Source organism: Amphiura filiformis, chromosome 20 (assembly GCF_039555335.1).
Source record: "Amphiura filiformis chromosome 20, Afil_fr2py, whole genome shotgun sequence".
Lineage (NCBI taxonomy): Eukaryota > Metazoa > Echinodermata > Ophiuroidea > Amphilepidida > Amphiuridae > Amphiura > Amphiura filiformis.
Genome location: NC_092647.1, coordinates 40,168,247 through 40,195,738, shown reverse-complemented (window position 1 = coordinate 40,195,738; position 27,492 = coordinate 40,168,247). Strand labels below are relative to the sequence as shown.

The window sequence follows — 27,492 nt, the reverse complement described above, 5'->3', positions numbered from 1 at the left end:
GTAGTAGTGATGTTTCAAAATTAGCCAAAAGTTATGTTCAAAACAATTGTTTTATTTCTTTTTTAGGAATATGATTATTTCCGGGAGCTCCAAATGGAAATGGTTTTTCTGTGCCTACTAATGGAGCCAACATAGAAATACAACGATATGAGAACACCGACATTGCTAGGTATGACAGGGGTGAAGTAGAGGGTGCCGATAGTGACGACCAAGAATACAACCATCAAGAAGTCAACGACAACAACAATATACCCCACCAAAAACAAAGGCAAGATTATTATAGTGATATTGAGAAAGATTTACATCGTAAACCGAGCCAGGATTATTACAGTGACAGTGTGGCATATACAACTTGTACGGAAAATACCGATTATGAAGAGCAGCAATATGGCGATGTGTCGGGTCATGAAAATCAAAACGGTGGAAACTATGTTCCAGCGCAACAACAAAATGGTGTTGCTCAAAACGGCATTGCTCAACAAGGTTTTGCTCAAAATGGGGCCTCCCAGCAACATTATGGACCTATGGGGGATACAGGTCATGGGAGTCATGCTGCAGATGGGAAAGAATTCCTCATTGATCAAAATTGGACAGAAACACAGCAGTTACGACAGCAAAGCCAACAGTCCAGACAGGCTAATGGGATTAAAGGGAATGGCCAAGGTCATGATGGTCACGATTATAATCCACGATCATCTGTTCCAAGGCAAATTCAATACAGAGGGGATGGTGCTGTTGATTTACAGCAAAATGGAAGTTTACAGCAGAATGGGTCAGCACTACATCATCAGCAGTGGGGTGAAATGAGCAGCGGAAATAGGGTGGAAAATGGAGTGGAACAAAAGAAGTTTCGCATCAATCCAATTCCAGAGAATCAAGTCCTACAGGGAAATACCAATTCTGGAAATGCGCAGCAACAGTTCTTACAAACAGGTTAGTGACAGCTTGGTAGTGTTGCCATCAATGGTTAGTGATTTTTGGTAGTGTATGTACTCGATATTCAATGATCGTTGTTGCTGTTATTCCATCTATATAATGTGGCATATTGGAAATCATTCCTTTGTGGTTGCATATTTGTCACTTCACTGGTTTGCTTTAGGATTATAGTTCAGGATCAAAGTGAGGAAGTTGGTAATCAATTGGCAACATTCAATAAATCAAAGAGTGGGGTGTGAAGTTTTTTAGCTTGTAGCAACAAGTCAACAATAATAGTTAGTTAACGGTGACTGAGTTACAGCATTCCCAGGCCTGAAGATTTGATTTTTAAACAACAACAAAAAACAAAACAAAACAAGGAAATATGGAAGAATCTTTGGAAGGAAATGATAATCACTTTGACAACATAAAACAAATGAAAAATAATGGGGGTTAAGCCTACATTGTAATATGTGACCCGCTCTGACAAAACCAGGAACAAGTCGCATATTTGACATTTCATGATTTGAATAAAAATGTAAGCACTAGATAATAAGCTTTAGAATGATACCAAAATTATATAAATAGCATCAATATATTTCAAGATATGGAAAATTTTATAATGATACATTGATTTTTTGCCAAATTGATATTCTGAGTAATGAGCCAATTAGTTTTCTGCCTTACATAGGATTGAATAGGGATTGTCATGGTACAACAATGTTAATTTATTGATTAAATAAACCTTTTTTTAATAAGTACTTTCAAGGATTTGAAAGTCCACTTAGTCCCACAGTCAAATACCATGAAAGTAAGATTTCCAAAATTTCATTTTTTTATGGGAATGGTGTCTTCAAAGGTCTATGTAAATAACTCAAAAACATGCCTGACGACTTGTTCCAGGTTTTGTTGCAGCTGGTCGCATATATGGTTTAAGTACTGCAAACAACGGCTAAAGAGGAAGAATTTAGGGATTTATTCACACCTCACAACAGCAAGCAAAAGTCAATTGGTGTTAAACTTCACAGGTTATAAATTGTTTTTCCATTTAATGTTTAGCCTACATGTATATGATGGACAAATATTTGCTGCTAATACCATTTAAGAAAATAACAATACAGCCTATACAAAATCATGTTACTGTATTGAACATTACATGTTAGCTACAACATTTAAATTATGTTATGTCAAAATCTTTTGCAACAGATATTAAAACTTGTTCTACATGTACCCTGTATTAGATGATAAAACTTAGATGACCCTGCTACATTAGTTTTACAGAACTGTTTCGTAAGGGCCGTAGCCCTCACTCCTCAGAAACTTCTTTTGTGTATGCTGTGATATTTGCGATGTTTATGAAATAAGATTGAGCTGTTAATTGCACTTATTTGTACACAAATAATGCAACTTTATTTCATTTTTTTTCATCTTTAGTCAACAATGAGCAGAATCGCCAAACAGCTCAGTTGGAAATCTTGTACAAAGCCAAGTCTAGGGAACTTGAACAAATCAACAGGCAGCTGGAAATGCTCAAAGATGAAAGTGCCAAGGAAAAACGCATTCTCAATCACCAGCTTGCCATGATTACTAGTAAGTACACAGTAGGGTTGTCACTAGAGTCATATTAATGCCATTTTGGGAGGGGTGGTGGAAAATTTTTCATATTTCAACTACAAAATACTACATTTTAAGGATTCTAGACCAAATGTTGAATATGTGGATTGTTGAGCCAAATTTAGTGACGGTTGGGAAGGCTTCAAGGAAGGCTAAGTGCCGGTCATTAGCACTGAGTGCTGGCTGTGCCTGTGGCCTGCTGATGTGGTGACATTGCGTGAAGTATATGGTTATGATTTAAAAAAAAATTGTGTTGCCAAGACCAGCGTCAGTCTCCAGACCATCTTCAGGCTGTCCTCATTTTGGTCTTGGTTTTGGATTTGGTCTTGGTCCTGACTTTCAAGGTCATAAAACTTTTAAGGATGTAACAGTAACTTTATGAAGATGAGACAAAAAATATGTTTACAAGCTTTCTGTGTTACTTTGTTTATGAGTTTCTTATAGTTTGTCCAATTTTTGCCATACTTTTGCCAGTTTAAACCAGGCAAAAATTGGCAATTACCAGGTTTTGCCACTTACCAGCAAAACCGGTTTAAATTTAACACTGCTCAGAGCTGGCAATTACTTCAAAGCTTCACAAGTTTGTCAAATCTAAAATTCAATAACTGTCATTTTAAAAACCACAAACATGCAAATTGTTATATTTATTGAATCCTAGAGATGTTGATCCAGATCAATGAAAAAGGGTGCTTATAACTTTAGAGGCATGCAACTCTCAAGTGTATCAATACCAAATCAGTCAAGGGGCTATTTTAACACCAATTATACTAGTGATTACTCCCCATTCCAGAAAAATACAGCACTAAGTTTTTTGGATGAAAAAAATATTATCCTGTTCTTCCAAATGAAACATAGCTAAATCCAAAGTCCTAACTGGCAATAAAAGTTAAAATTCACTATTTGGCCAAATTTATGAATTAAGGGCCAAAAACATGCATTTTCTGGGTGTTTTTCACGTGTTGTGACAATCAAGTCTAAAAACTACAAGTCTAATTTAAATTTACACATTCTAATATTTTGAAAAGGCATGCTTCATTCGTATAATCAATCATTTAATTAAAGTAACACAAAAAAGTGACAATTTCAGGAAAATTTTGTCATATATACTATAAGATTTTGAATGCTTAGATTGTTCCAAGTGATCAGCCTTTGATTTTTATGACTCAATTGTCAGAAAACATGCCGAAATGCAGGAAATTAGTAAAATAATGAACTTTTTCTTTTATCTCCATCCAGTTAGTACTAAATGAATGATTAGGATTTTAAAAGCTATGTTTCATTTGGCAGAACTTGATAATATTTTTTAATCCCAAAAAATTAGTGCTGTATTTTTCTGGAAATCAGGAATAGGTTGTACTTCAGAAAAACAAAAAGCACCCAAAGTTTGTATCTAAAAATATTTACTATCTAAAAAAATGTTGCTAGTTTTTTGTTGGCATGTTGGTACTTTTATGGCCATTTCCTGTTGCTTTTCTTCAGTCATTTGATTGATCATGGATGCTTTGTTCGCTAAGAAATCTTTTGTGTGTTCAATCTTGTGAGTTCAATAAATGTAATTTGATTAAAAATGGTTGGTGATTTTTATCCCCTTGGTTTGCAATTTAAGCAAATGGGGGGGGGGGTGATCTTACAATTGCGTATTCACTCTTTATGGCTGTAGGGGTGGATATATATACGTGTGTAATCCTGCTCCGTTTTGCTAATTAAGTAGCTGATTTGCATATATTTTTTTTCCAATTTATTTTTTTCCAATCTTTTTGTGAACCGTGAACTTGCCAGGGGTTATACTTGCTGTACATTTTATTTGATGGAGTTTTGTCTGCTTGCCACCACCACTCTGCTCACCATCTTTATGTGATATATGTTGCCGTATTGTACTGGTATAAAACATGCAGCAACTGTGATACAAGGAAAGCATGAAAATACAATATTGCTAAAGCAAGTATTGCATAAGGAGAAAAAATTACATTTTAGCTTTTTCCAAAATATGTACTGTATGAGGTTTATTAACTTAAATGAGGATGCATAGCATGATAAAGTGGGGAATATGAGAATTTCCTTCCCAGGAAATTTGGTATTTGGAGTGAAATTTTGATATTTGGAAAAAAATATTTGATATTTAGAGTGAAATTTTGCTTTTTTTGTACATACAGCATAGTGGGAAATTTGATGTCTTTCCCACTTGCTTCCAGGGAAATAAACATTTTTTCATGCTCTGTGAGGATGGTCAGAATATTTTTATATTTTAAAAATCATTGGGAAAAAGTAAGGACATTCAGGCACAATGCAGACTCCCAAACAAAATGGTTAAAATATAATGGAAAAAGAATCCAGCATGTTGCTTTGTTTATGCTTGCTTCAAAAACAACAGGTCGGCGAGTAGATTTTTCCGGCCTCTATTTTTGACCAGTATATTATTTCTAGACATAATATTGTCCAAAATGATGCAAACATCCTGCAAAGATTAGCAGTATCTTTGGGACTACATGTTGTATAACAACAGTTACTGGTCTCTGATAATGAGTGATATACTGTATTTGACTTCTGCAGTTCTATATTTATCCAATATTTTCATTCAAAATATTCCTTTATTATTCCTATATTTTTGCTGGCTTGAAGCCCTGTCTGTGAATCCATTGTCACTTAGGACACTTATAAAATTGCATTCACTAATTTCACTTGCAGTGTTCCCACAGTCTGGAAAAATCATGGAAGAATTGAATAGTCTGTTGATAGATGATATGTTGTTTGAACCACTTGTATTTGATTGTCTCTAATCTAGGTGAGAAGGATGGTGTAACAGCCAATTTTGAACAGAGCAGAGAGCTACTAGTGGCATGCAAACAAGAGAAAACAAGACTAGAGGAACAGTATCAGGCTCAAGGGGAACAGATGAAGGCACTGACTGCAAGTCAACAGGAGGTAAAACATCAAGAGTTTTCTATGTTTCAGTGGGGGACCTCAAGCCATATATCACAGGGGATTACAGACATGCCAACTACTAGTACAGTTTCACCGTATTTAGTATGGTAAAACATGAGGAATACGCTGGTATAGGGGAAATAATTCATTGGCAGAGCACCAGCGCAGTCACCTTCGGAGCCTTAGGGTGATAATACAGATGAGCACTCCATTATAATGCCTCTTTGAAGGCGTCTCGGGAAGTATTTCTTGACCTGCATATCTCCTTGTCTTAGGTAGGCATCAAACAATTCTCTGAGGTCTCTGGACTTAGGACCAGACTCTGGTGGGTTAAACCGGTTTTGAGGGATCCCAACCATCCCGCTTCCCTCAGATGTAGATGTAATTAAACCATCATCAGAGATTGGGCGCTCCGTCTTCAGGCTACATGTAGGAACAGCTGGTATGAGTGGCGTAAAGCAGCGTGCCAAGTCAATGCCCCTATATTACCCAGCAGACCCTTGAGCTAGAGTCAGTAAACTCCCGAAAAATACGGTATTTGATAATCTTGACCAAAATAGTAATAAGTCATACCTCAAAAAGATAAAAGGCTCCAAAAAGGCCTTAATCTGGACTACAGCACAGGACACACACAAACATATGGGATTTTACACTACTTGGGCCCAATAATGCACTGGGCAATTTATGTAAATTTTCTGCCGTACAGATTTTCTGAGCTGGGTCTGCCTAGTAAAAACTGTCCGAGGGTCACTTTTCCCCACCACAGGACTAATACGCCAAGTATGAGGCGCAGTAACCCCTTGACCACTGATGTTGAAGTTATTTTTCCCTGTTCTTGTTTCAGTTAATGGAGAAGTTACAGACAGCCCAGTGCACCATTGAGAATTTGGCTCAGCAATTACAAGCCGTACAGATGGGTGACCCACATTCCAAGTTTAGTCGAGATCGTGAGGATCTGCTAGCTAGCATTCAAGAGAAAAACCAAGAGGAAGTCAACATGTACAGGGAGAGGCTTGACAAAGCTAACAGGACAGCAGATGAAAAGGTACAACACCGCTATTCCATTTAAAATCCATACTACCCCCTATGGAAGATTTTGGAAATATCTTCCACAGGTGGAGTATGGTTACATTAGGTGGCTCCATTTGATACACACCCTCCCTCTTTGGAAGATTCAGGTTGAATCTTCTCAGAAGGCGTAAGAAATTCTAATAGAGCTGCCTAATGTGCTCATTCCATTTGAAATTCATACTCCCCCTGTGTAAGATATTTCCAAAATCTTTTCCAAAATCTTCCACAGGGGTAGCCCAGTTATTACACTTACTCAAAAATGTTTAAAGGATCAGAATCTCACAATCATGATTTTACCTTAACTTTCTATTTGTCCTTAAAGTGCCAACCAAGGTGTTTTTAGTGTCACAGGAGATCAGTACTTGGTAGTGCAGGTGTTCTGTTGCTTTTCCATTACTGAATGAAATGATACTCATCTGGTTTACAAGGATAAGTCTGATCCTTCAAATTTAGTAGTGTACTACCTAACATACATACACATTTAAAGTTTAATTTGTCAAAACTAATTGAAAGTTTAACCCTAGAAATACTGAGCCAAATTTTGTAACACAGACTACGAAGGGGGATTGTTACTACCCCCGTAATTTTCCATTATAAACATTGTATACTGTTATATTTGGTACTAATGTATAGCTATGGGTCTCCTCTATCCAGTGATACCAAAATAAGTACAAACACTTATTGTCTTGGAGGAATGCCAATGGAAAAAATCTTGCCCTGCAGGGCATTCATAGTTATACTCAGTTATTTTGCTGTGGTTTTTCTGTTTATTTCTTTTTTGTTTCCTGTGTCTTTTCATAGTTGTGGCTTCATTGCCATAGTCTTGGTATGTAGTCACTTTTGAAATAACAAAGATTCTGCATGTTTCTTCTTAGGATACCGAGTTGAAGTCCTTACAAGAGGAGTTGAGTACACTGAGAAAAATGCTGGATCAGACCAGGGTGGAACATGCTGAAGTTGTTAACAAACTATCCAAAAGTCTGGAAGAAAGTCAAGGGCAGTGTAGACAATATTTAGAGTCTGGTAAGTACACTAAGATGAACTCTGTAAACAGTGTTGGCATAGGAATAGGAGATGAGAAGCGGAGGGATTTGGACAGTTGGCGTAATGTCACCCACAATAGATCACTTCATCACATTGGTTCTTTTAGCTGGTGTGTTCCATCTTGCCCCCTCTGACATGAAGGGGACACTTACTGTTGCACTCGATAAGGGAAATCACAAAACATTCCAGATATTTTATCTGGGAAATCAACTTCTAAATTACAAAAGAAAAGGCAAGTTGGTATTTTCTATGCTGAGAAAATTGACTGGAACTGAAAGGCACTGTACAAACCAATAGGGATTTTGCAAGGGTGTCCCCTTTGACATGTGAGAAATGGGTTAGTGCAATTAGATCCGACCGACAAAATGTATCTTATGCCCCCACCTCCAATTGGTGTTGCCACTGTCTGGAAGGGGAAGTATGTTATCCTAGATTTAATTCAATTGGGGATCAAATTCTCTATGCAAAATTTGTGGAACTGAGTTTACTATACTATACAGTTGATCTTTTCAAATCAGGATTTTTGATGCACCATGACTAGATGTGTTGAACATGTACGCCATCAACATATGCCCTAAACAAGTATGGAAACAACTGAAGTGTATGTCATCATGAAAATTTACTACATGTAGATGCTGATAAGTTTTCAATTATTATCTAGAAAGAAAATCAAATAAATTAGCACATCTTGTGCTTCTCATTGGCAACAGATAGAGTAACCCAAAGTATTATCATACTATTTTATAACAGGTGCTGTTGATGAAATCAGTCAACTCAAACTTGAGTTAAAACAGACAAGTACCGCCCGTAATATGAGTCAGGATATGTGTAATAGTCTCCAGGAGGAGTTACAAGACCTCAAGGAACAGGTACATATGTATGAGTCTGCTGCTAGCCTAGGTGTGATGTCCAATAAGGCATCCCCTACACAGTCAGAATCATTTGGTGTTCGAAATCTTAACAAGGAAGATTGGGAGACACCTAAAACCTCAAGGTGAGTTAAAAGTCATTCTTATATTATCAATTTTAAAGCCAGTTGTTTAATTTGATATTAGTATAGGAATTTGCTAAGGGTGCAATGGCACAGCAGATGCATCATTTTGGGTTGTTCCAGTTGAAATCTATATACCCACCTATCGAAGACACAACCTTAATCTCTCACTCAGGGAGTGTGAATTTTAAATGGAGCCACCAGAAGTTACTTGGTCTAAAACATTCACAGATTTAAAACAATTTTGTACAATTCTTCAGTGTTTGGCCAAAAAAGTAAGGTGCAGAAATATGTGAAAGCCATCCTAGCGTGTAATCCTTTGCGCTGGACCCTTTTTTACAGGTTTTTTAGTTATTAAAAAAGGAACAAAAAAGTGGTCGCATAACAGCAAAAACAAGAAAAGGTGAGCTAAAAAGAAACCTGTGTAGTACTTGGCCCATTCATTTATTTAAAAAAAAGCATAGCATAGAATAAAACTTTTTTGCAAAATATTTTGAGAGACAAACCTTCTTTTGACCTTAGATATCATGTTCTATGTTATACCTGTGGTTTCTTACAACAGAACTGACACAAGCAACAATGGTGACATGATCGAGAAGTTAAGACAAGAACTGAATAGAGCTATTGCTAACAATAGGAGCAAGAGGACGCAAGTGAAACAACTGCAAGATAACCTGAAAGCTGCCCAGGAAAAATGCGAGGATCACAAGGAACAGGTGGAAGAATTACAATTTCAGAAGAAGGATTTACAGGTATGGACAAGATATGTAACATGGTATATTGAAAGCAGGCACTTTTGGGCAGGATTGTAAATAGCCAAAAATCTGCCTGGGGGTTATTTTGTTCACAATTTGGGTTTTTTTGCAAATTTGTGATGCTAATAATGTTTAAAATATTGTCTGATAGTTTTAGACCGGAATATAACTGGCATCAAAGATTGGTGCAATTTACTGGAACAAATCAACAACACCAATTTAATAATGATTTATAGAGTTATCACTTTTTTCCTAGTCGACTAGTCGGCAGCAAATAGTCACGACTACAACTATAGTTGCGACTATCTGTGGTCAAAATTGGACCTAAATTTGGCTGAAAGATTGGTGCAAATTTACTGTAACAAATCAACAACACCAATTTAATGATGTTTTCATTAGTTGTAGTTGCGACTACCAGTATGAGTCACGACTAACGACTATTGGCGACTTAGTCACCCAAGCCTAGCCTATACAGTGGTAAAATCTAATAAATATTTGATACATGTGCAATTTTGTGTGCTGCAGGTTCATATTAAAATGTTGCAGTCTCAAAGCAATGGACAATTGAGTGGTCAACGTTTAAGCCTCGGTAGAAGGCGATCTTCATGCGCTGAAGAAGGTCGCCGTGTGTCTTTTGGTTCCATTGAAGCTCGTAGAAATACATCAGAACTTGAAAGTCTGAAAGAAGATTGCAAGGATTTGAAGATGACGATAGAGACAAAAGTGAAGGAGAATGCTGACTTGAAACAACATATGATGGAGATGATCAGTGAACATGATGAGGATAAACAATCAACATTAGACAGGTACATATAGGGAGCCCCAGGACTCAAATTTCAGGGAATCTGCAGAGGCCATTGCCTGCAGTTTTTCAGTTTTGGCCTTGGTGCCCCAGATCATTTCTACTGACCAAGGCATTCTTCATGTTGTTGGCCTCGGTGCCCTTTTTGTCTTTGCCCAGTGGCCTTGAAAATGGGTGCCCTAACAAATTAAAATTTGAGGCCTGGGGAGCCCTTTTAGAGAGGTATGATTAGAGATGTTTTTTTTACTGCAATGCTAACTGTGATGGGGGATGATGTGTGTACCTTGTTGAATCAATTGAAAATCACTCTACTGTGACTGATTTTTCATTGGATGTAATTGATGTACACACATAAGCATTGGGCTATTCCAGTTGAAATTCAGACACCCCAAGTGGAAGACATGACCTTAATCTCTCCCACACAGGGGGTGTAGATTTCACATGGAGTTGCCCATTCAGGTAACCCCATTTGAAATCCACACTCCTTGTGTGGAAGATTAAGGTCATGTCTTCCATAGGGGTGTATTCATTTCAACTGGAATAGCCCATTTCTTTCATGACTTCAATTTGTTTTGTTTTTCTGGGCACTTGAATCATATCCTTGGATCTGCACTGATGAAGTCTTGGATCTGGTTCTCATCAAGGTACCCACAAACATGCTCTTGTCATTCTCCAGTAACTTGAATTTCCCCAAGGAACTAACTGCTGGGAGCTGATCCTGGCTGCAGTGGTTTATTGTGGTTTGTAAAAGGCATGCGATTCTTAGCTTGGTTTCTATGGTGTATCTTGGGACAAAATGGTCAGCAAATTCCTGTAAACTATTCTGAAGCTTGTGGGTTTATGCTTGTGCATAGTGCACTATAAATCAATTTTTTTTTTTTACAATTTCAGGGTGCAAAACACATGTATTCAGCTCCATGAGGATCGTTCCAAACAGATGAGAGAGAATCTAGCGAGTGAATGGGAAGCAGAGAGAGACATGCTGAAGGAAGCACATCAACATCAGCTACAAGAAATCAGGTAATGAAGCCATTGGAAACATTGAGATATGATAGTGTGTACCTTATGTGGGAGGTAAATTGAGTTATTACAATGGGCCATTTCAGTCAATAAATAAATTATTTTATTTTGGATTTATACACCCCCCTATGGAAGACATGACCTTGAATTTCCACAGAGGATGAAATTATTTCAAATGGGTTTACCTGAATGGGTGACTCCCATTTGAAATCTACACCCCCTGTGTGGGAGATTAAGGTCATGTTTTCCATAGGGGGTGGATGGGTTTCAACAGGAATAGCCCAATAAGTATTTTCTTTGAGGTAGCCTAAAAAATGAGATCAAATGTATCTAACAAGTCAATTCAATTCAATCCATAGGCTCATCCCCAACATTAAAAAGTTGAGATTTATACCAGAACCTGACTGAGAAAACTTGTTCAAAAACAATCAGAACATATTTCTACATTCCTGCATCTTATGAGCTGCATTAGCATAATAGTGTGAACAATTGTGTTGGCCACTTTCAAAGATGCCACTTTTCAGGTTTTAGCCTGAAATCAGGGTTTTTTTGTAAGTCCAAATTCCTGTCTTTTTTTGTGTCTATTTTCAGCCCTTTTGGGGGCTTTTTGGCCTGCATTCACATGCTTTTTCAGGGTTTTCTCACCAGTTACAGGTTTTTTGAGTGAAACTGAGTGGCATCTCTGCACTTAAAGTAGCCATGGTTATTTATCTATTTTTTATAATAGGAGTGAGCTGGAAGCAGTGCAGAAGGAGTTATGCAATGTAAAAGAAGATTATCTCAGGGTGTGTGAAGAAAAGAATCAAATAGAAGATGATTTGACTAAGAAACTCAACTCTGATGCAGAAAACCAACTCACTAAGGTAAGTGAATACAAAGATAATGAATAATAAAGAGGACAGTGAAAGATGATGTGACTAAGAAACTCAACTCTGATGCAGAAAACCAACTCACTAAGGTAAGTGAATACAAAGATAATGAATAATAAAGAGGACAGTGAAAGATGATGTGACTAAGAAACTCAACTCTGATGCGGAAAACCAACTCACTAAGGTAAGTGAATACAAAGATAATGAATAATAAAGAGGACAGTGAAAGATGTTGTGACTAAGAAACTCAACTCTGATGCGGAAAACCAACTCACTAAGGTAAGTGAATACAAAGATAATGAATAATAAAGAGGACAGTGAAAGATGATGTGACTAAGAAACTCAACTCTGATGCGGAAAACCAACTCACTAAGGTAAGTGAATACAAAGATAATGAATAATAAAGAGGACAGTGAAAGATGATGTGACTAAGAAACTCAACTCTGATGCGGAAAACCAACTCACTAAGGTAAGTGAATACAAAGATAATGAATAATAAAGAGGACAGTGAAAGATGATGTGACTAAGAAACTCAACTCTGATGCGGAAAACCAACTCACTAAGGTAAGTGAATACAAAGATAATGAATAATAAAGAGGAAAGTGAAAGATGATGTGACTAAGAAACTCAACTCTGATGCGGAAAACCAACTCACTAAGGTAAGTGAATACAAAGATAATGAATAATAAAGAGGACAGTGAAAGATGTTGTGACTAAGAAACTCAACTCTGATGCGGAAAACCAACTCACTAAGGTAAGTGAATACAAAGATAATGAATAATAAAGAGGAGAGTGAAAGATGATGTGACTAAGAAACTCAACTCTGATGCGGAAAACCAACTCACTAAAGTAAGTGAATACAAAGATAATGAATAATAAAGAGGACAGTGAAAGATGATGTGACTAAGAAACTAAACTCTGATGCAGAAAACCAACTCACTAAGGTAAGTGAATACAAAGATAATGAATAATAAAGAGGATAGTGAAAGATGATGTGACTAAGAAACTCAACTCTGATGCGGAAAACCAACTCACTAAGGTAAGTGAATACAAAGATAATGAATAATAAAGAGGAGAGATGACAGGGGAGGAGTATCGGCTCCATTATTAGTAGCATCCTTCAAACATGTTTGGCTCGAAAACATATTTTGTCCTTCACATACGCCATTATATCCTTCATTAATAGATTCTTGTTCATTGATTGGTTAAAAGTGTGTCACGTGATCAAAAATAAACACACTATTCTGTAAAGAAGTGAGAAAAAGTACTATTTACGTCCGTAAATAGTACCTCCAAGCCGTAATAGTACTTCTGGATATTTACTATCTACGGATAGCAGCATACCCCAGTCGCAGTCCATAAAGCATAAAAATAATATTGAACGTCAACATTGACAATGAGAATATTTTGTCACTGCCGTGAAACGACAACACAAACATGACGAAATATTAAATCAAGCTGGAGTGGCTGCTCTGATGAAAAAGATTCATGATTTCAGCTGTTTAATTTGAACTTTTTTACCAGTTCTAGCGCAGGAATATTTACTGTATTCAGACCAACACTGACATCATAATCAGCTGACATGGTAAGCTTAAAAACAAACACTGACAGTGCGAGACAAGTCTAGGACCGGCTAGGCCATGAATGATGAAGGCGGCTGGCCTAGGCCTACCGTGCGTACGGACAATGAAGGAGGCCAATCCTGATGCACAGGGGTAGCGCTGGGTTTTCAAACAAGGGGTCAAAAATTAGAAATTTTGTGAAATATGGATCCAAAACAATAGAAATAAAGGGTTCAAATGACCCTTTAACAGGTAATTTTGTGTGCCAAAAGCTAAAGAATGCGCCTATGACCCCATGGCGCAGGTTAGCGCTACCCCTGCTGATGCATGATGGCCTTCAAGTTTACATGTAAATCTTTTTTACATGTAAATCTTTTAACTAATCAATAAACAAAAAATCTATGAAAGAAGGCACAGTGGAATGAAGATACAACTTGAACAAATAAACACTGACAATGAGCAGTCAATGATGAGTAAGCTTTAAAAACCAACACATGAACATGACAGTGCGAGTCCTTGCCTTGGACCGCCTAAACCGGCCTACCGTGCATCATGTGCATATGCCCTACCTACAATCCAGGAAAAAAAGGTTGGCACAGTTTGCTTGTCTTTTGGTATATCGCTGCCCCTGCTCCCCCAATTCAATGTTGGACCAAGCCATGTTGTCAACAGGTCCGTGAGACCCTCCAACATTGAATGATGGGGAGTGGGGAAGGGTGAGATATAGGGGGGAGTCTGTACTTCACATATATCGCATGCATGTTTCCCTCGCCTCCCCAATTTTAATAGGGCACGCATTTCCATTGTTTAGTGCAAGTGTGCCAACTATTAATTTCGCGGATTGTCCGAATCAATTCCAAAAATATGCATCTAATTTCATATTTTGGCTTGTAAAATAAAAACCATTAAAGGTATGGCCACCATATTTTCGGGGAATAATCCTCACATTCATATCAATATAAGAAATTAATATTAACAAAAATTATTGTGAAATAAGGTATAAGTCAAAAGAATATTATATAATTGCCGATTATTTTCGAAGTTTAAAGCTATGATAACTCGTCCAAAATATGCATCTAATTTCATATTTTGGTTTATAAAATAAAAACCATAAAAGGTATGCCAACCACATTTTCAGGGAGTAATCCTCACATTCATATCAATATGTAAAGTTCATATATTGTGAAATAGTCAAAAGAATATTATATGATTGCCGATTATTTTCGTAGTTTAAAGCTATGATAATTCTTCCAAAAATGCATCTAATTTCATATTTTGGCTTATAAAATATAAAGCATTAAGCATATGGCCACCAAATTTTCAGGGATTAATCCCCATATTCGTTTCAATATGCAAAAATTAAAATTAATCAAAAATATTATCGATAATCAATTATTATCGATTATCGATAATCAATAAATCCTTTTTTAATATTCAATGTTTAAAAATGTATAGACCTACGCAACCAAAAAAACTGTATATCTGCAGTAATTTGAAAATATGACTTTCTCCTAAGTGCTATAAAAGCATCATTTTTTTACCATTTATATGCACATCATATCTCATGCAACCTGAAGGAACGAAACTTGTTTCCGGTTTGGATTGTAACACCTTAAAATTCACATTTTTCGTAAAATACGGTTCAAATATTTTTTTCTGAATTGAAAAATCTCTCATGGTATATAATGGCCATATTAGGCATTGTGATTGTCAACTTCAAACTTTTTTTTAGTTCAATCATCATGGCCGTGGACATGTGATGCTCTGTTTTGAAAGCCATCCGAGTTTCCATTTTGACAAACAACTCGGTGCGGCAATTATGGTGATATTTGTACAGTGCAGTAAAATAAAGGTGGAAATACAGAAAAAAAAGAAGGACGGACATTGGCAAAAATTAATAGAATGACGAATATAATATGATGAAGGATATTGTAAAATAATAACAAAAAAGAAAAGAAAAAGAAATCTAAATATATTCAGGGGCTCGAACCCGTGTTCCACTGCGGCTGTGGCAGATGCCGTATCCATTGCACCACAGAGCTGTGTTACTTCAACAGGCTTAAACTATAATATAATGCTATTCAAGATGCATGTATATAAATATACGCTCTACAGACGATAAACAGTCAAACAAATCACACTTTTACGGCATTTGTTTCATTAACTGAATATTTATCATATAGCAGTTGTTGGCTGACATTGTGCTCCACAGTTTCAGTTTCAGCTTCAGTTTTGGGCCGGGGTTAAATGACTTTGGGACAAAAACGAACGATATACACGTTTGTATAGATAATAAAGAAAGTAATATTATATTAAAATTCTTTACTCTTTAAAGACGTGTATGCCGTCCGATATTGTCCCGTAGTCATTTATCCCGGACAAAAACTGAACTAAATGTGAAGCACAATGTCAGCCAGCACCTGTTATATGATAAATATTCAGTTCATGAAACAAATGCCGTAAAAATGTAATTTTTTTGGACTGTATATCGCCTGTAGAGCGATATTTATATACATGCATCTTGAATAGCATTATATTATAGTTTAAGCCTGTTGAAGTTACACAGCTCTTTGGCTTAATTGATACGCATCTGCCTCAGGCTGTGGAACACGGGTTCGAGCCCCTGAATGTATTTAGATTTCTTTTTCATTATTATTTTACAATATTCTTCATCATATTATAATTGTCATAAGCCAATGTCCGTCTTTTTTCTGTATGTCTACCTATATTTTACGGCACTGTACAAATATCATCGTAATTTCCGCACTGATGATGTTTTTATATAAACATACGTAAAATTGCCCTATCTATGATACAGGTGCAATTACATTAATTTGATGCAATAATAGCTAATTGCTCATTCAGTTCTTTTTATTTATCATTTGAATTAGAAGCAATTCGATGTAATACTGCATTTAAAAATCATTCTTTCTTTTTTTTTTCAAAGAGTTTTCGCTTAATTCAGACCCAAGCCAAGACGCAAAACCAGGCATTAGCGACGTTTTTAATGACCACCCCCTAAATAAACAAATACATTTTTTTGTATTTTGTTTTATTTATCGTAAAGCCCTATCACTTATATGTTTTTTGTGTGAAATATGAAGATAATACAACATTCCGTTGCAAAGTAAATGAGTAAAACGGAAAACAGATGCAATATTTAGGACTCGACTCGGACAATCCAGGAAAAAAAAAGGTTGGCACAGTTTGCTTGTCTTTTGGTATATCTCTGCCCCTGCTCCCCCAATTCAATGTTGGACCAAGCCATGTTGTCAACTGGTCCGTGAGACCCTCCAACATTGAATGATGGGGAGTGGGGAAGGGTGAGATATAGGGGGGAGTCTGTACTTCACATATATTGCATGCATGTTTCCCTCGCCTCCCCAATTTTAATAGGGCACGCATTTCCATTGTTTAGTGCAAGTGTGCCAACTATTAATTTCGCGGATTATAGGCCCATTTCGAAGCATGGTGGAGTTTTCATGTAATCTTTTAACCAATCATTGAACAAAAAATCTATGAATGAAGGATATAAAACAAATATATACTGCCTTCATTCGAGGTTCTGGTTAAAACTATGGTCCCTCGGTGAGATCAATAGTACTATTGATCTCACCTCGGGCCCATAGTTTTAACCAGAACCTCTCATGGCAGTATGTATTTGTATACTATGTGTTGCGACCGACGAAATTAGAAGATATTTTAACTGAAAAAGTCAACTCAATCGCAATTGGACATACAGTTCCAGAGATATTATGGTAGTTTAAGTTGTGCTGACAACAAGAAAATACAAAGGAAGATGAATACTATTATTAGCTGTATCTGAAATTCAATATTAGAGACAAGCGACTCATTTACTAATTTTTGTTTGTAATATATACATATTTGTTTTTCTTATTTCACAGACTACAGAAGAACTGATTGCTGCCAAGGAAAAGGCTTTAGAGGATTTGAAACTGAGTCTGGAGAATGAGTATAGAGTGAAGCTAATGAATGCCAAGGCAGACTGGCAACAAGAAGCAAAACAACAAGCTGAAACTCAACTTCAGATTAAGGTTTGTAACATAAGGTGGGGCTTTCAAACTAGTGGGTCACCATGGCAAGACTACCATATGTGACCTATTTAGGGCATTGTCGTAGCCATGAGGAGCCGGGGGACAAACAGCCGGTCACTGCCCATCACAAGGAATTTTCAGGGGTGACTAAAATGAGACAAATTATGACCTCTAAATTGTCGTCAATAGTCGTCTTGTCACGATTATTTGGTGTCAACTACTAAAAAAGCTGAATTTATTCAACCCTAATGATGTGATTGGTCAAACTTTAAAGAGACAAGGTTGTGTTCCAAAAAAAGACTGGGCACCTGTGATATAAGTCCTTTTGCATTTTGTTTTTGCATAAATATCAAGTCAGTTTAGGCCCCAAGATTCAACAAATCACCAAAATATTTCCATTCTCACCTGAGCAACCCATCACAAAATTAGGCCCTGACTGCATCCTTACTATTGCTTTGTATTACGTGCTTCATTTGAAGCAGCGCTGGACATTTCAGATTTGTCAGTGCTACAGTCTTTGGCAGAAAAGAACAGCTTTTGTTTGCATTTTGAGAGTGTGTACAGTGTAAACACGGAAGTGAGGTTCTGATTGGCTGATTCAATCATCTGACAGTCATAACAACAAACCGATAATCTGATCGGTCAATTACGCATGAAAGCATTGGTCTGCACCAAGGCTGGCATTTTTGGGCGGAAATGACACCCCTAGCCTGCGCTGAGCAGCACCCTTGAAGAGAGCATAAAGCTCTATGTATGTCATTCATTAACGAACGCTTGCGTCAATCAGAGCCAACGACTGCCATACTTCTGTGGAAGCTAGTATAGAAATCCAAACTGATGCAGTTTTTAAAATTGATATCTATATAATAATTTTATTTTAGCTTTCTGATGCTCGTGTGGAATGGAATGCAACAGCTCGTAAACAAGCAACAGAGAGTGTTAAGCAGACCTTGGAAGCTGAATGGCAGACTAAACTAGAAGCAGAAGTTGACAGTAAACTCACAGAACAATTGATCCAAGGTAATGTCAGTTCATAACATACCTTAGAATTCCGTCTAGAAGCATATATGCCTCTAAACGAGGGTTTTTTTAACGAAAGTTATGAAAGGCCAATACCCTTCTCAAAAACATTGCAATAGATTGGTCTTACAAATATACATGTTTGTACAGCCGCCTTTATCAGTAATATAGTTGTTCAAACTCCAAATAATGTTTTTGTTGAGAGTGTCTGCCTCTTGTCTCTTGTGTCAAAAAAAACCTCGATTTAGAGGCATATATATGCTTGTAGACGGAATTTTACGGTACTAGCTTTGCTTCATATAGTTTCCCTTTCAGACTCTACCGTCCGTATGCACAAAAAAATTAGACCGGGTCTACAGTTAGACCTGGTCTAAGTGGAACTTAGTCCCAGGAAGAAAGGACATTTTCCTTTACATTTGCTTAAGTTATTTTGTATTATTTTTGAACTTGGCATTTTAATCTTTAAAATTTGCTAGCTACTCTAGGAAGGAAATGAGAGTGAAGGACCATTCCCGATGGAACAAAAATCCACTTAGACCAGGTCTAACTTTAGACCTGGTCTAACTCTTTTGTGCATACGGACCTACATCTGTACTAAATACTCCTTTTACAAGCCCTTGACACTTGTTTGCAATGAAAATCCTAGCATATGCTGCCAGAATTTTAAAACAGATGTTGTTCTTTTGGAGTAGGTATTGACCAGTTAAAGACCCTTAGTATTTACTCACTTTTTGAGATAGTAAAAATAGGGTTGAACTTTACCAGCAAACGCATTCATGTTTTGGGCATTATTTGCAAAATGTTAGAAAAGGTTGCAAGAAAATGTTTAAATGTCATTTGAAATATGACAGACTGTCCCTTTAAAGAGTGAGTGACATTCCTGGGGATTGAGTGAGTGAGTGACATTCCTTATTGTAGGCTGGACCTCAGGGCCAGGAAAAACTGGGTGATAAATGCCAGTTTGTGGTAACTTTTCAATGCATTTTCAATTGTTTTCAGCTAAGAAAGACCTAGAACTTAAACACAAAGAAGACAAAGATGAAGAATGTCGTAAAATCCAAACAGCTTGTGAAGAGAAACACATGTCTACTCTAGAAGCCGCTCTCGCCAAATCTGAGTCAGAATGGCAAGAAAAACTAAACCTTGTCACAAAGCAGAAAGTTCAAGAAGCCATCAAAGAATGTAACCAAAAGTGGCTGGCAGGAGATACGAACACAAGGCAACTGGTGAAGGAGCGTGTCGCCAACGAGCGCACAAAATGGCTGGCAGAAACCGTTGATTGGGAAGAGGTACGGATGACGTGGATGGATAAAGAAGGCACAAGTTTGATTGAAAGAGAAGTTACGCAAGCTAGAGATGAACTTCACCAAAAGTATGCTGAAGAGATTGCTAAGTTAGAAAACAAGTATGAGCATCTGGACAACGAAAGAAGAAAGTTGATGAAAGAGGCTGCTGATAAATTGGAAACTGAGCACGAGGAATTTCTGAAGGAACACGAGGAGACTATGACAAAGGCAATTCAAGCTGCGAAGACTGCGTGTGAAAAAGACAAGGTAAATTGTCAGCGATTATTTAGAGGGTTTCCAGCCACTCTGGCAAATCGGGGAAAATAAGAATTTATTTTCAAGACATGGAAAATTCTGAATTTTTCAAGACATGGAAAACTCGGAATTTGAGAAAAACAGCTAAAATGAGGGACAACGCAAGGATTGTTTTTTACACATTGGTTCGTGGTGGATGGTTATAAGGAGTGTAGGTATTTTCATACAAGTTGCCATGTGTATCTATCAGTAAATCAGTTCCTTTATTGTAACCACATCATGCTGTCCAAACAACCTTGGTACAGTTGAAATTTGTCATAAAATATGGAATTTCGGAAAATAATTCCTATGGGAAAACTCTATGAATTATGTTTATGTAAAATGCTGGGAACCATGATTTATAATATTTTGCAGTAAACCTTTGATAAGCGCGTACTAATGTGATGTTGCAAAGTCAGCGCTAACAACACGTACGGCACAAAGTTCATAAATTTTTACTCGGCCGGGCACTCAGCAACAGCAGATCACCTCAGCAAAATCCAAAGATTCCAAATTTGGATGAATTTTAGTGAATTTACGAGTGTTCTGGTTTAACAAATTGCTGAATAGACCTTTAATGATGATGGGTGAGTTGACATTGAAGTTCTTGTCTGTTTTACAATCAGGTTGAACGGATGCATCAGCAGTCGTTGGAATTTGAACAAAATCTGGCCGAGAAGGAGAGGCTTTGGGAGGGTGAGAAACAGGGACTTCTGGATAGACTTGAAAAGGTTAGTTACATCATCCCTATACTGTCTCACAACATACTGTGACTTGTGACTGCTATAATGTTAGTGTACAAGCAGAAGATATTGCTAGTTATTGTTTCTATAGTCTACACCAACATTTAATACTTCATAATAGTCGGACCCTTGAAAATTGATGAGGAAAGCCTGATGATGATGCAATCGCATGATGATGCATTCGTATCATGTGGGATACCCACACTTGCAGATGCTTTGTGAATAGAACTTTTTTGACGTTTGATCGGTTAGGGTTAATATTACACATATAATTACTTGTTTCTTTTTGCAGGTTAAAGGTCAACACCAGAAGACGCAACAACAAACTGAAGAAGAATTATGCAACCTTCGCAAGCAGCTGCGGAACAGCCACAATGAGTTACAGCAGACTGAACATCGTTTGAAACAAGAATTGAAACACATGCAGAGTCAGCTCACAAGTACAAACAGCGCTACCATGGAAGCGTTGGAAGGACGTTTGACAGAGATGCAGCGTAAACATGCTGCGTTTGTGGCAAAGTTGAAAGAACAATATGAACAGGAGAGATTGGAATGGAATGAAGGACACAGGGATCATGGCAATGTGGAAGCTGTATGTCAAGCAGTGCAGGTATGCAGTGGCAGTATCAGGAATTTTGTTTTTGGGGGATTGGAGGCAATGGGGGTAAACTGAATGGGGGGAGGATCAGAAAATTTGCCTAAAAGTTGGTATTTTTTGCCCCTAATTGTTTATACTACATAAACCACTTTCACTTGAGAGTCTCCCAAGAAATATCACGTTTGGAAACGGCAGATTGTTTCAAAATGAAATATTAGAGGTAGCCTTACATTATGTACTTGTGGAGGCATTGAAAATCTTGACAGGAATGTTTGTCACCACAATGCCTGCACCAATAATCTCCAAACCTCCTTTTAAAGTTTTAAAAGTTTATCTACTAATTTATATAAAAGTATATCTACTACTTTTATTTGGTTTGCCTCAAGTTCGGTAGTGCGTAGTTTGCTAGTCGCAGTATCAAATCATGTGCGTAAAGTTAATCTCGCAGAATGTACATGTACATGAGCTGTTTATTGGCACGCTTGCAGGGCAGACGCGAAAAAGCATTGATGTCACTACAAAACTTGAGGTGAACCAAAGAATAGCATCATTTCACTTACACATGCTTTCCATTTTAATTTACCTTCCATTCATTGTTCATTCATTCCACCTTTATCCCACACTAAAGTCTTGCGTTAACAGATCATGCAGCTTTCACCTATTTGCAAAGACCTTTCGCACTGCCAGAGTTGGCACAATTCACAGTGTAAACATGAAGTTGGGGTTCTAATTGGCTAATTGAATCATGTCATCATCACATCAGCACCTCATTTGCCAAGCAATCTGCATAGCATCATATGACGCAGGTTTGGCCTAGTTGTTTCTAGTGCAAAAGGTCTTTGCAAAATAGTGAAGGAACATAAAATATAATGATTTTATGATAAACAGGGTTATGTGGAAAGTGTCACATGTCCAAAACATGTAGCTAATAGATGACACTAAAATTATTTTAAAATATTTTGTCACATTCTTGCAGACTGATACAGTAGAAGAGGACACATCCCGTAATGGCTTAAATGAATTGAGGTCTCACTATCTCAGCACAGTAGATAAGATTAGAAGTAAGTAACAGTAGGGCCTTAAAAGATGTTGCTTTTGCAAACGAAGCAATTTTCATTAAGTCTCAAGCTGGTTGATTGATAACCATTGCCTTTGCAAAAGCAACATCACTTTTTTTCTTCCCTGGAGTTAATGTTGCCCGTCATATGTCCTGCGTTGTCTCATACCTACCTACCAGTCAGCTCTATTGTTTTGCAATTTGTGTACATCCATATCAAAAGGATGCACTTGTTGATTGGTACATACATCTCGTTTTACATAATACTAGGAATAAATACCAGACTCATCTCAAGTAGAGGTCACTTCAAATCATCCCAAAGTCACATGGTTTAGGAATGTTCTCTGTACCATGACTTGGGAATGATTTGAAATGGACTCCATTAGAGATTTTATTTATTCCTAGCTTATATGTGATTAGAGACACATGTAGCAGCCGACAAGTGCATCCTTTTGATATGGATGTACACATAATTATGCTATTCTTTATCAACTTTTCATACACTCCTAGATAATATGAACCAATCAGAGCAAGCGTTAGTAAATTACTAGCTGTGCATAAATATTGTATAATTGTACGGGCGGGCACTCCGCATAGTACGTGCAGTGCTTTCAGACGCGTTCATTTTTCTTGCAAGTGGAGGCATTTATATTTGTTTGTATTTTCCAACATTTTTAGTGACAATTTTGTTATGAAAATTACAAAAATCACAGGATTTTTTAGTCGTGTATGAAATGCGTATCACTTATTGCTCGAGAAATTGTACAAAATAATGCACTTGTACTGAGATGTTGATGCGTCTTATGCACTCCACCCTTCGGGGCTTGTGCATTAGACGCATCAACATTTCAGTGCGCGTGCAATATTTTGTACAATTTCACTCCCAACAAGTGATACGCATTTATTAACCTATAAACAAAAGTGAATTCGGTCATGGCAATTGTAAGTCAAGAGAATATGTATATTACAAGATGCAGAAAGGCAAAAGTACTAAGTCATAAATTTGATGGTAGCACTAGAAAAAGTTTTTGAATCAATATGGGGAACCTTGTGATAAGTGTTAGTGAGCCACAACATGTTTTTTAAAGCTTTATCGGGCATGCCCAAGGATACATCTATACAGGGTGTATCAAAAGGAATTGTACCCATCAATATCCAGTGAAAATGGCCAAGACTGCCACATCAAAATGCAGCACAACAGCCACTTTATTTGTAGATTTCATAAAAGATCATTAAACAAATTGTAATAAGTTCAAGAGGATCTAATGTTGAATGTGGAAGAGACAGGCGTTTTATATTAGACAACAAAGCTGATGGGTACCAATCATTTTGATACAGCCTGTAATAAACTAACAAATATGTTTGGGAATATGTTGTTATTGTTAATATCTTGCTATTACTTGCAGGTGATGTCCTCAAGTATGTGTCAGACATGAGAGAACAGTGTAGACGTACAGTACATGAGGAGGTGAAGAAGGAACGTATTGCAACAGCCAAGAAACTACGCCAGTATTATCTGAGATGTCTGCATCAGTTGATGCAAGAAGACAAGTAAGTCAATTCAATATATTCCCACAAAATAAGAAAGATGTCAGCAGACTGTATTCAGCAGGAATGAGACTCTTCTTCAGATTAGAGAAATTCTTCCGAAGTTTATATTCAGCAGGCACCCAGGCTTTTTTACCCCATTTCTGCCCTGTACAAAAGTATTGGAGATTCATTAGATTTCCTCCTTTTTGGTGCTTTCCCATTTTTTGATTGAACATCAATCTCATGTCTGATACAGGTCTATAAAAGATATTATATGCTACATAATAAAAATTTGTCCAAATGTATTATTTATTGTGAACTTTTTGATGATTTTGGTTGTGGTACTTAAAATTCTTATAAATTAGTACAAATGTCTTGAAGAAACAGAGTACTATCAATCAATACTTGCCTGTTGATGTTATTATGCTGGTTTCATACTTGTCTGCCGCTCTGATGATGATTTTGCTTCACTGCGCAGTCGCACTACAAATGCTAGCAGCGACCAGTGCCAAGCCGATATATCAATAACTCCACCACTTTGCCCAAAGCGACAGATTGCTAGGAGTTTAATTCAAGTCAATTTGGGAGCGATATCGCTCTGGCTGACGTATGAGAACAGGATACGATTTTTGATCAATGAGCATAAGAGTGGCAACATTGGCTTTCAGTGTCATGCTCAGCCGCGTGCCGCTGGGTGACTGCCGCTTGCTGGAAAGTGCAAGCAGCAGGATGAAACATCACATCACTTGTCAGGAAAGTATGAAACTAGCAATAATCCCCAGACAGTACTATATAATTGGAGGAATTCATTGCTTTATTTGGCAGAATTGTAACATCTTCCCAGAAAAATTTAAAAACATTGGCTAGACCTAGGACAAATATGACCCCCTGTAAATGGCTCATATTTTTGTTATATAAAATGACAGATATTTTGCTTGTTTTTTACCCAGATGTTTACTTGCTGTTATGTAATCATTCCATGTTTTGTTGAATTACAGATCCAGTGGAAGTGCTACCCTTAACAAATTTATTGCCATGGCAACAGCACTAGAATTACCAGAAGGGAATGTGAATGCAAAAGATAAGCCCAGTGTTCAAACTAGACAAGATAACATATCATCATCTACCCAAGGAAGTAGGTGTTCCTCAAGGCAGAGCAGTAGGTCCACATCCCCTATAGAAATGATTACACATCATGACCCTTCTCAGAGAAGACGAGATAGTGGAACATCTTCAACCCAAAGTAGCAGATGTTCCTCAAGGCAGAGCAGTAGGTCCTCTTCTCCAATGGAAATGATCACACAACAGGAATCTTCTAATAGAAATGAGTCTGCTTTTAAACCAATCACAAAACCAGATCAAGTGACACAAACAGCTTACGATAATGCTGCTACTGTTCATAGTAACATCAGGACACATCCAAATAGGGAAATATCCAACCAAGATGAATTCCATGAGCGCAATTTATATCATCCTACTGAAATTCTCGAAGCGGAAACTTTCAGACTTTCAAGGCAGCCTAGAGAGTTCAATCCTTCCCCTGAGAGGCTTCAACCAGTTCCTCAATCTCCTACCACTAATCGTTCATCAATCAGAAATAAATCGGTGCCAAGTACAATTACAGTCAGGAAGCCAAAAGTAATTGTAACTGAAGCAGGTGGCTTCAGTAAACAAAGTAAGGATGCAAGAAAAATGGAAGATGTACATGCTAAGTCAAATAATCTATCAAATGATAGCCGTGTCTATAATGCCGGATCAATAACAAGAGAACAACATCCTAATAGTGAGAATCAATCATCGTACCTTTCACTGCCCACATCAAATAGAGATTATGAAGCTAATTATCAGGGTATTGTTGATGGTCAAAAACAGATTCCAAGAACTGACATATCCACTGTCTCCTTGGCAACCGAATACAATGAACTACCTGAGTCGCTGGATTTTGGAGATGAGTCATCTGTGAATCGTCCCATAAGTTTAAATGAAACAAGTCCTGTGAAGACTCAAGAACGGAAGCAGTCGCATGAGTCGGGACAAAGAAGGAATGTGCCATATTACAGCAATAGTGATAGAGCACAACTTTTGAGTAGAAGATCCGGTTTCAGTGAAACGGAGGGTGTGGTGACTGGCTCCAAATCAAAAATCAATGTACCAAGTGGTGGGTATGGAAGAAGTAAAACAGTGTCTGTTAATGCTAGTACTTTGCCGTCATCATTAAACAGGAGTGATCCACGTAGACAAGACAATGTCATGTCCAGATCACAGAGAGAGAAGTTGAGACAGGATGTGTCGCTCTCTAAATCACAAAGGGACAATTCTAGATGGGATAATATCACATCAAGGTCATCAGATGAGGGTAGATCTTATAGAGATAGATCTAGACGAGATATTTCTAGATCTCAAAGAGATAAGGCAGGAGAAGATAGAGATTCATTGATATCACAGGGAGACAGGTCAAGACAAGATGACTTGTCAAGAACTCACAGGGACATATCTAGACAAAAGTATGTGCCTGGAGCGCAAAAAGTTAAGTCTAGAGAAGCCAATGAGTTGTTGAGATCACAAAAGGACAGATCCAGACAGGATGACCTGTCAGGATCTCACAGTGACATGTCTAGACAAGATTATGTGTCTAGATCTCATGGAGATAAGTCAAGAGAGGACAACGTGTTATTGAGGTCGCAGAGACTCGGCGACCGGTCAAGACAAGACGAAGATTTGTCAAAATCTCTCAGGGACACTCATAGACAAGATTTGTCTAGATTTCAAAGAGATAAGTCTGGAGAAGATAATTTATTATTGAGGTCACAGGGAAACAGATCAAGACAAGATAAAGACTTGTCAAGAACTAGCACGGACATGTCTAGACAAGATGTGTTGTCTAGATCACAATCAGACAGGTCTAGAGTATCACATCTTGCATCAAATATTCCAGGAGCAAGTAAACGTTACAAAACAGCACAATATCAAGATAGTGGTTTTGATAGTCCAAACATTGAGTAAACGTTACAAAACAGCACAATATCAAGATAGTGGTTTTGATAGTCCAAACATTGAGTAAAGTGATGCTGCCTGCAACCCAGCAAACACAAAACCTTTTCGATATTATTCGCAAAAGGTTAGAAAATATTGCTAGAAAATATTTAAATGTAGGATTATATGAAGTGTATATAAAGGGTATAAATGTTTTGAAAACTTACTGCAAAATATTTTAACATAAGTGTTGATGAAATATTTGGCAAAACATTTTTGCAATTGTACAATAACAATTTTGATGTTATAGTATGTTTTCATACAAAACGTTTAAAAAATGTTTTTATGACCTTTATAAAACCCGCCATTCA

At 37.3% G+C, this 27,492-nt stretch overlaps 2 protein-coding genes across 3 annotated transcripts in view; both read left to right on the top strand.

Moving 5' to 3' along the window:
* LOC140142989 (uncharacterized) overlaps positions 1–176 on the top strand; it is a 28,650-nt gene extending 28,474 nt beyond the window's left edge. For both annotated transcript variants that reach the window (XM_072165017.1, XM_072165018.1), the window contains exon 5: positions 67–176. In XM_072165017.1, coding sequence (XP_072021118.1) covers positions 67–135 — 69 coding nt within the window. In that variant the 3' untranslated portion in view covers positions 136–176. The remainder of the gene's footprint in view (positions 1–66) is intronic.
* LOC140142987 (uncharacterized) lies at positions 132–27,492 on the top strand. Its single transcript, XM_072165014.1, has 19 exons — positions 132–933; positions 2,350–2,505; positions 5,312–5,451; positions 6,296–6,496; positions 7,398–7,545; positions 8,317–8,560; positions 9,120–9,309; positions 9,838–10,118; positions 11,006–11,134; positions 11,862–11,997; positions 17,471–17,620; positions 18,502–18,640; positions 19,640–20,193; positions 20,847–20,951; positions 21,256–21,573; positions 22,538–22,622; positions 24,025–24,169; positions 25,147–27,153; positions 27,212–27,492. Exons 1-18 carry the CDS (start codon positions 525–527, stop codon positions 27,149–27,151), a joined length of 5,535 nt encoding a protein of 1,844 aa, XP_072021115.1. The 5' UTR covers positions 132–524; the 3' UTR covers positions 27,152–27,153; positions 27,212–27,492.

Bases quoted from the DNA above. Each gene is read 5' to 3' on its own strand.
- LOC140142987 (XM_072165014.1), top strand. From the start codon at position 525: ATGGGGGATACAGGTCATGGGAGTCATGCTGCAGATGGGAAAGAATTC. The intron at 6,497-7,397 runs GTACAACACCGC...GTTTCTTCTTAG, and splicing joins ACAGGACAGCAGATGAAAAG to GATACCGAGTTGAAGTCCTT. The intron at 20,194-20,846 runs GTAAATTGTCAG...TTTTACAATCAG, and splicing joins CTGCGTGTGAAAAAGACAAG to GTTGAACGGATGCATCAGCA.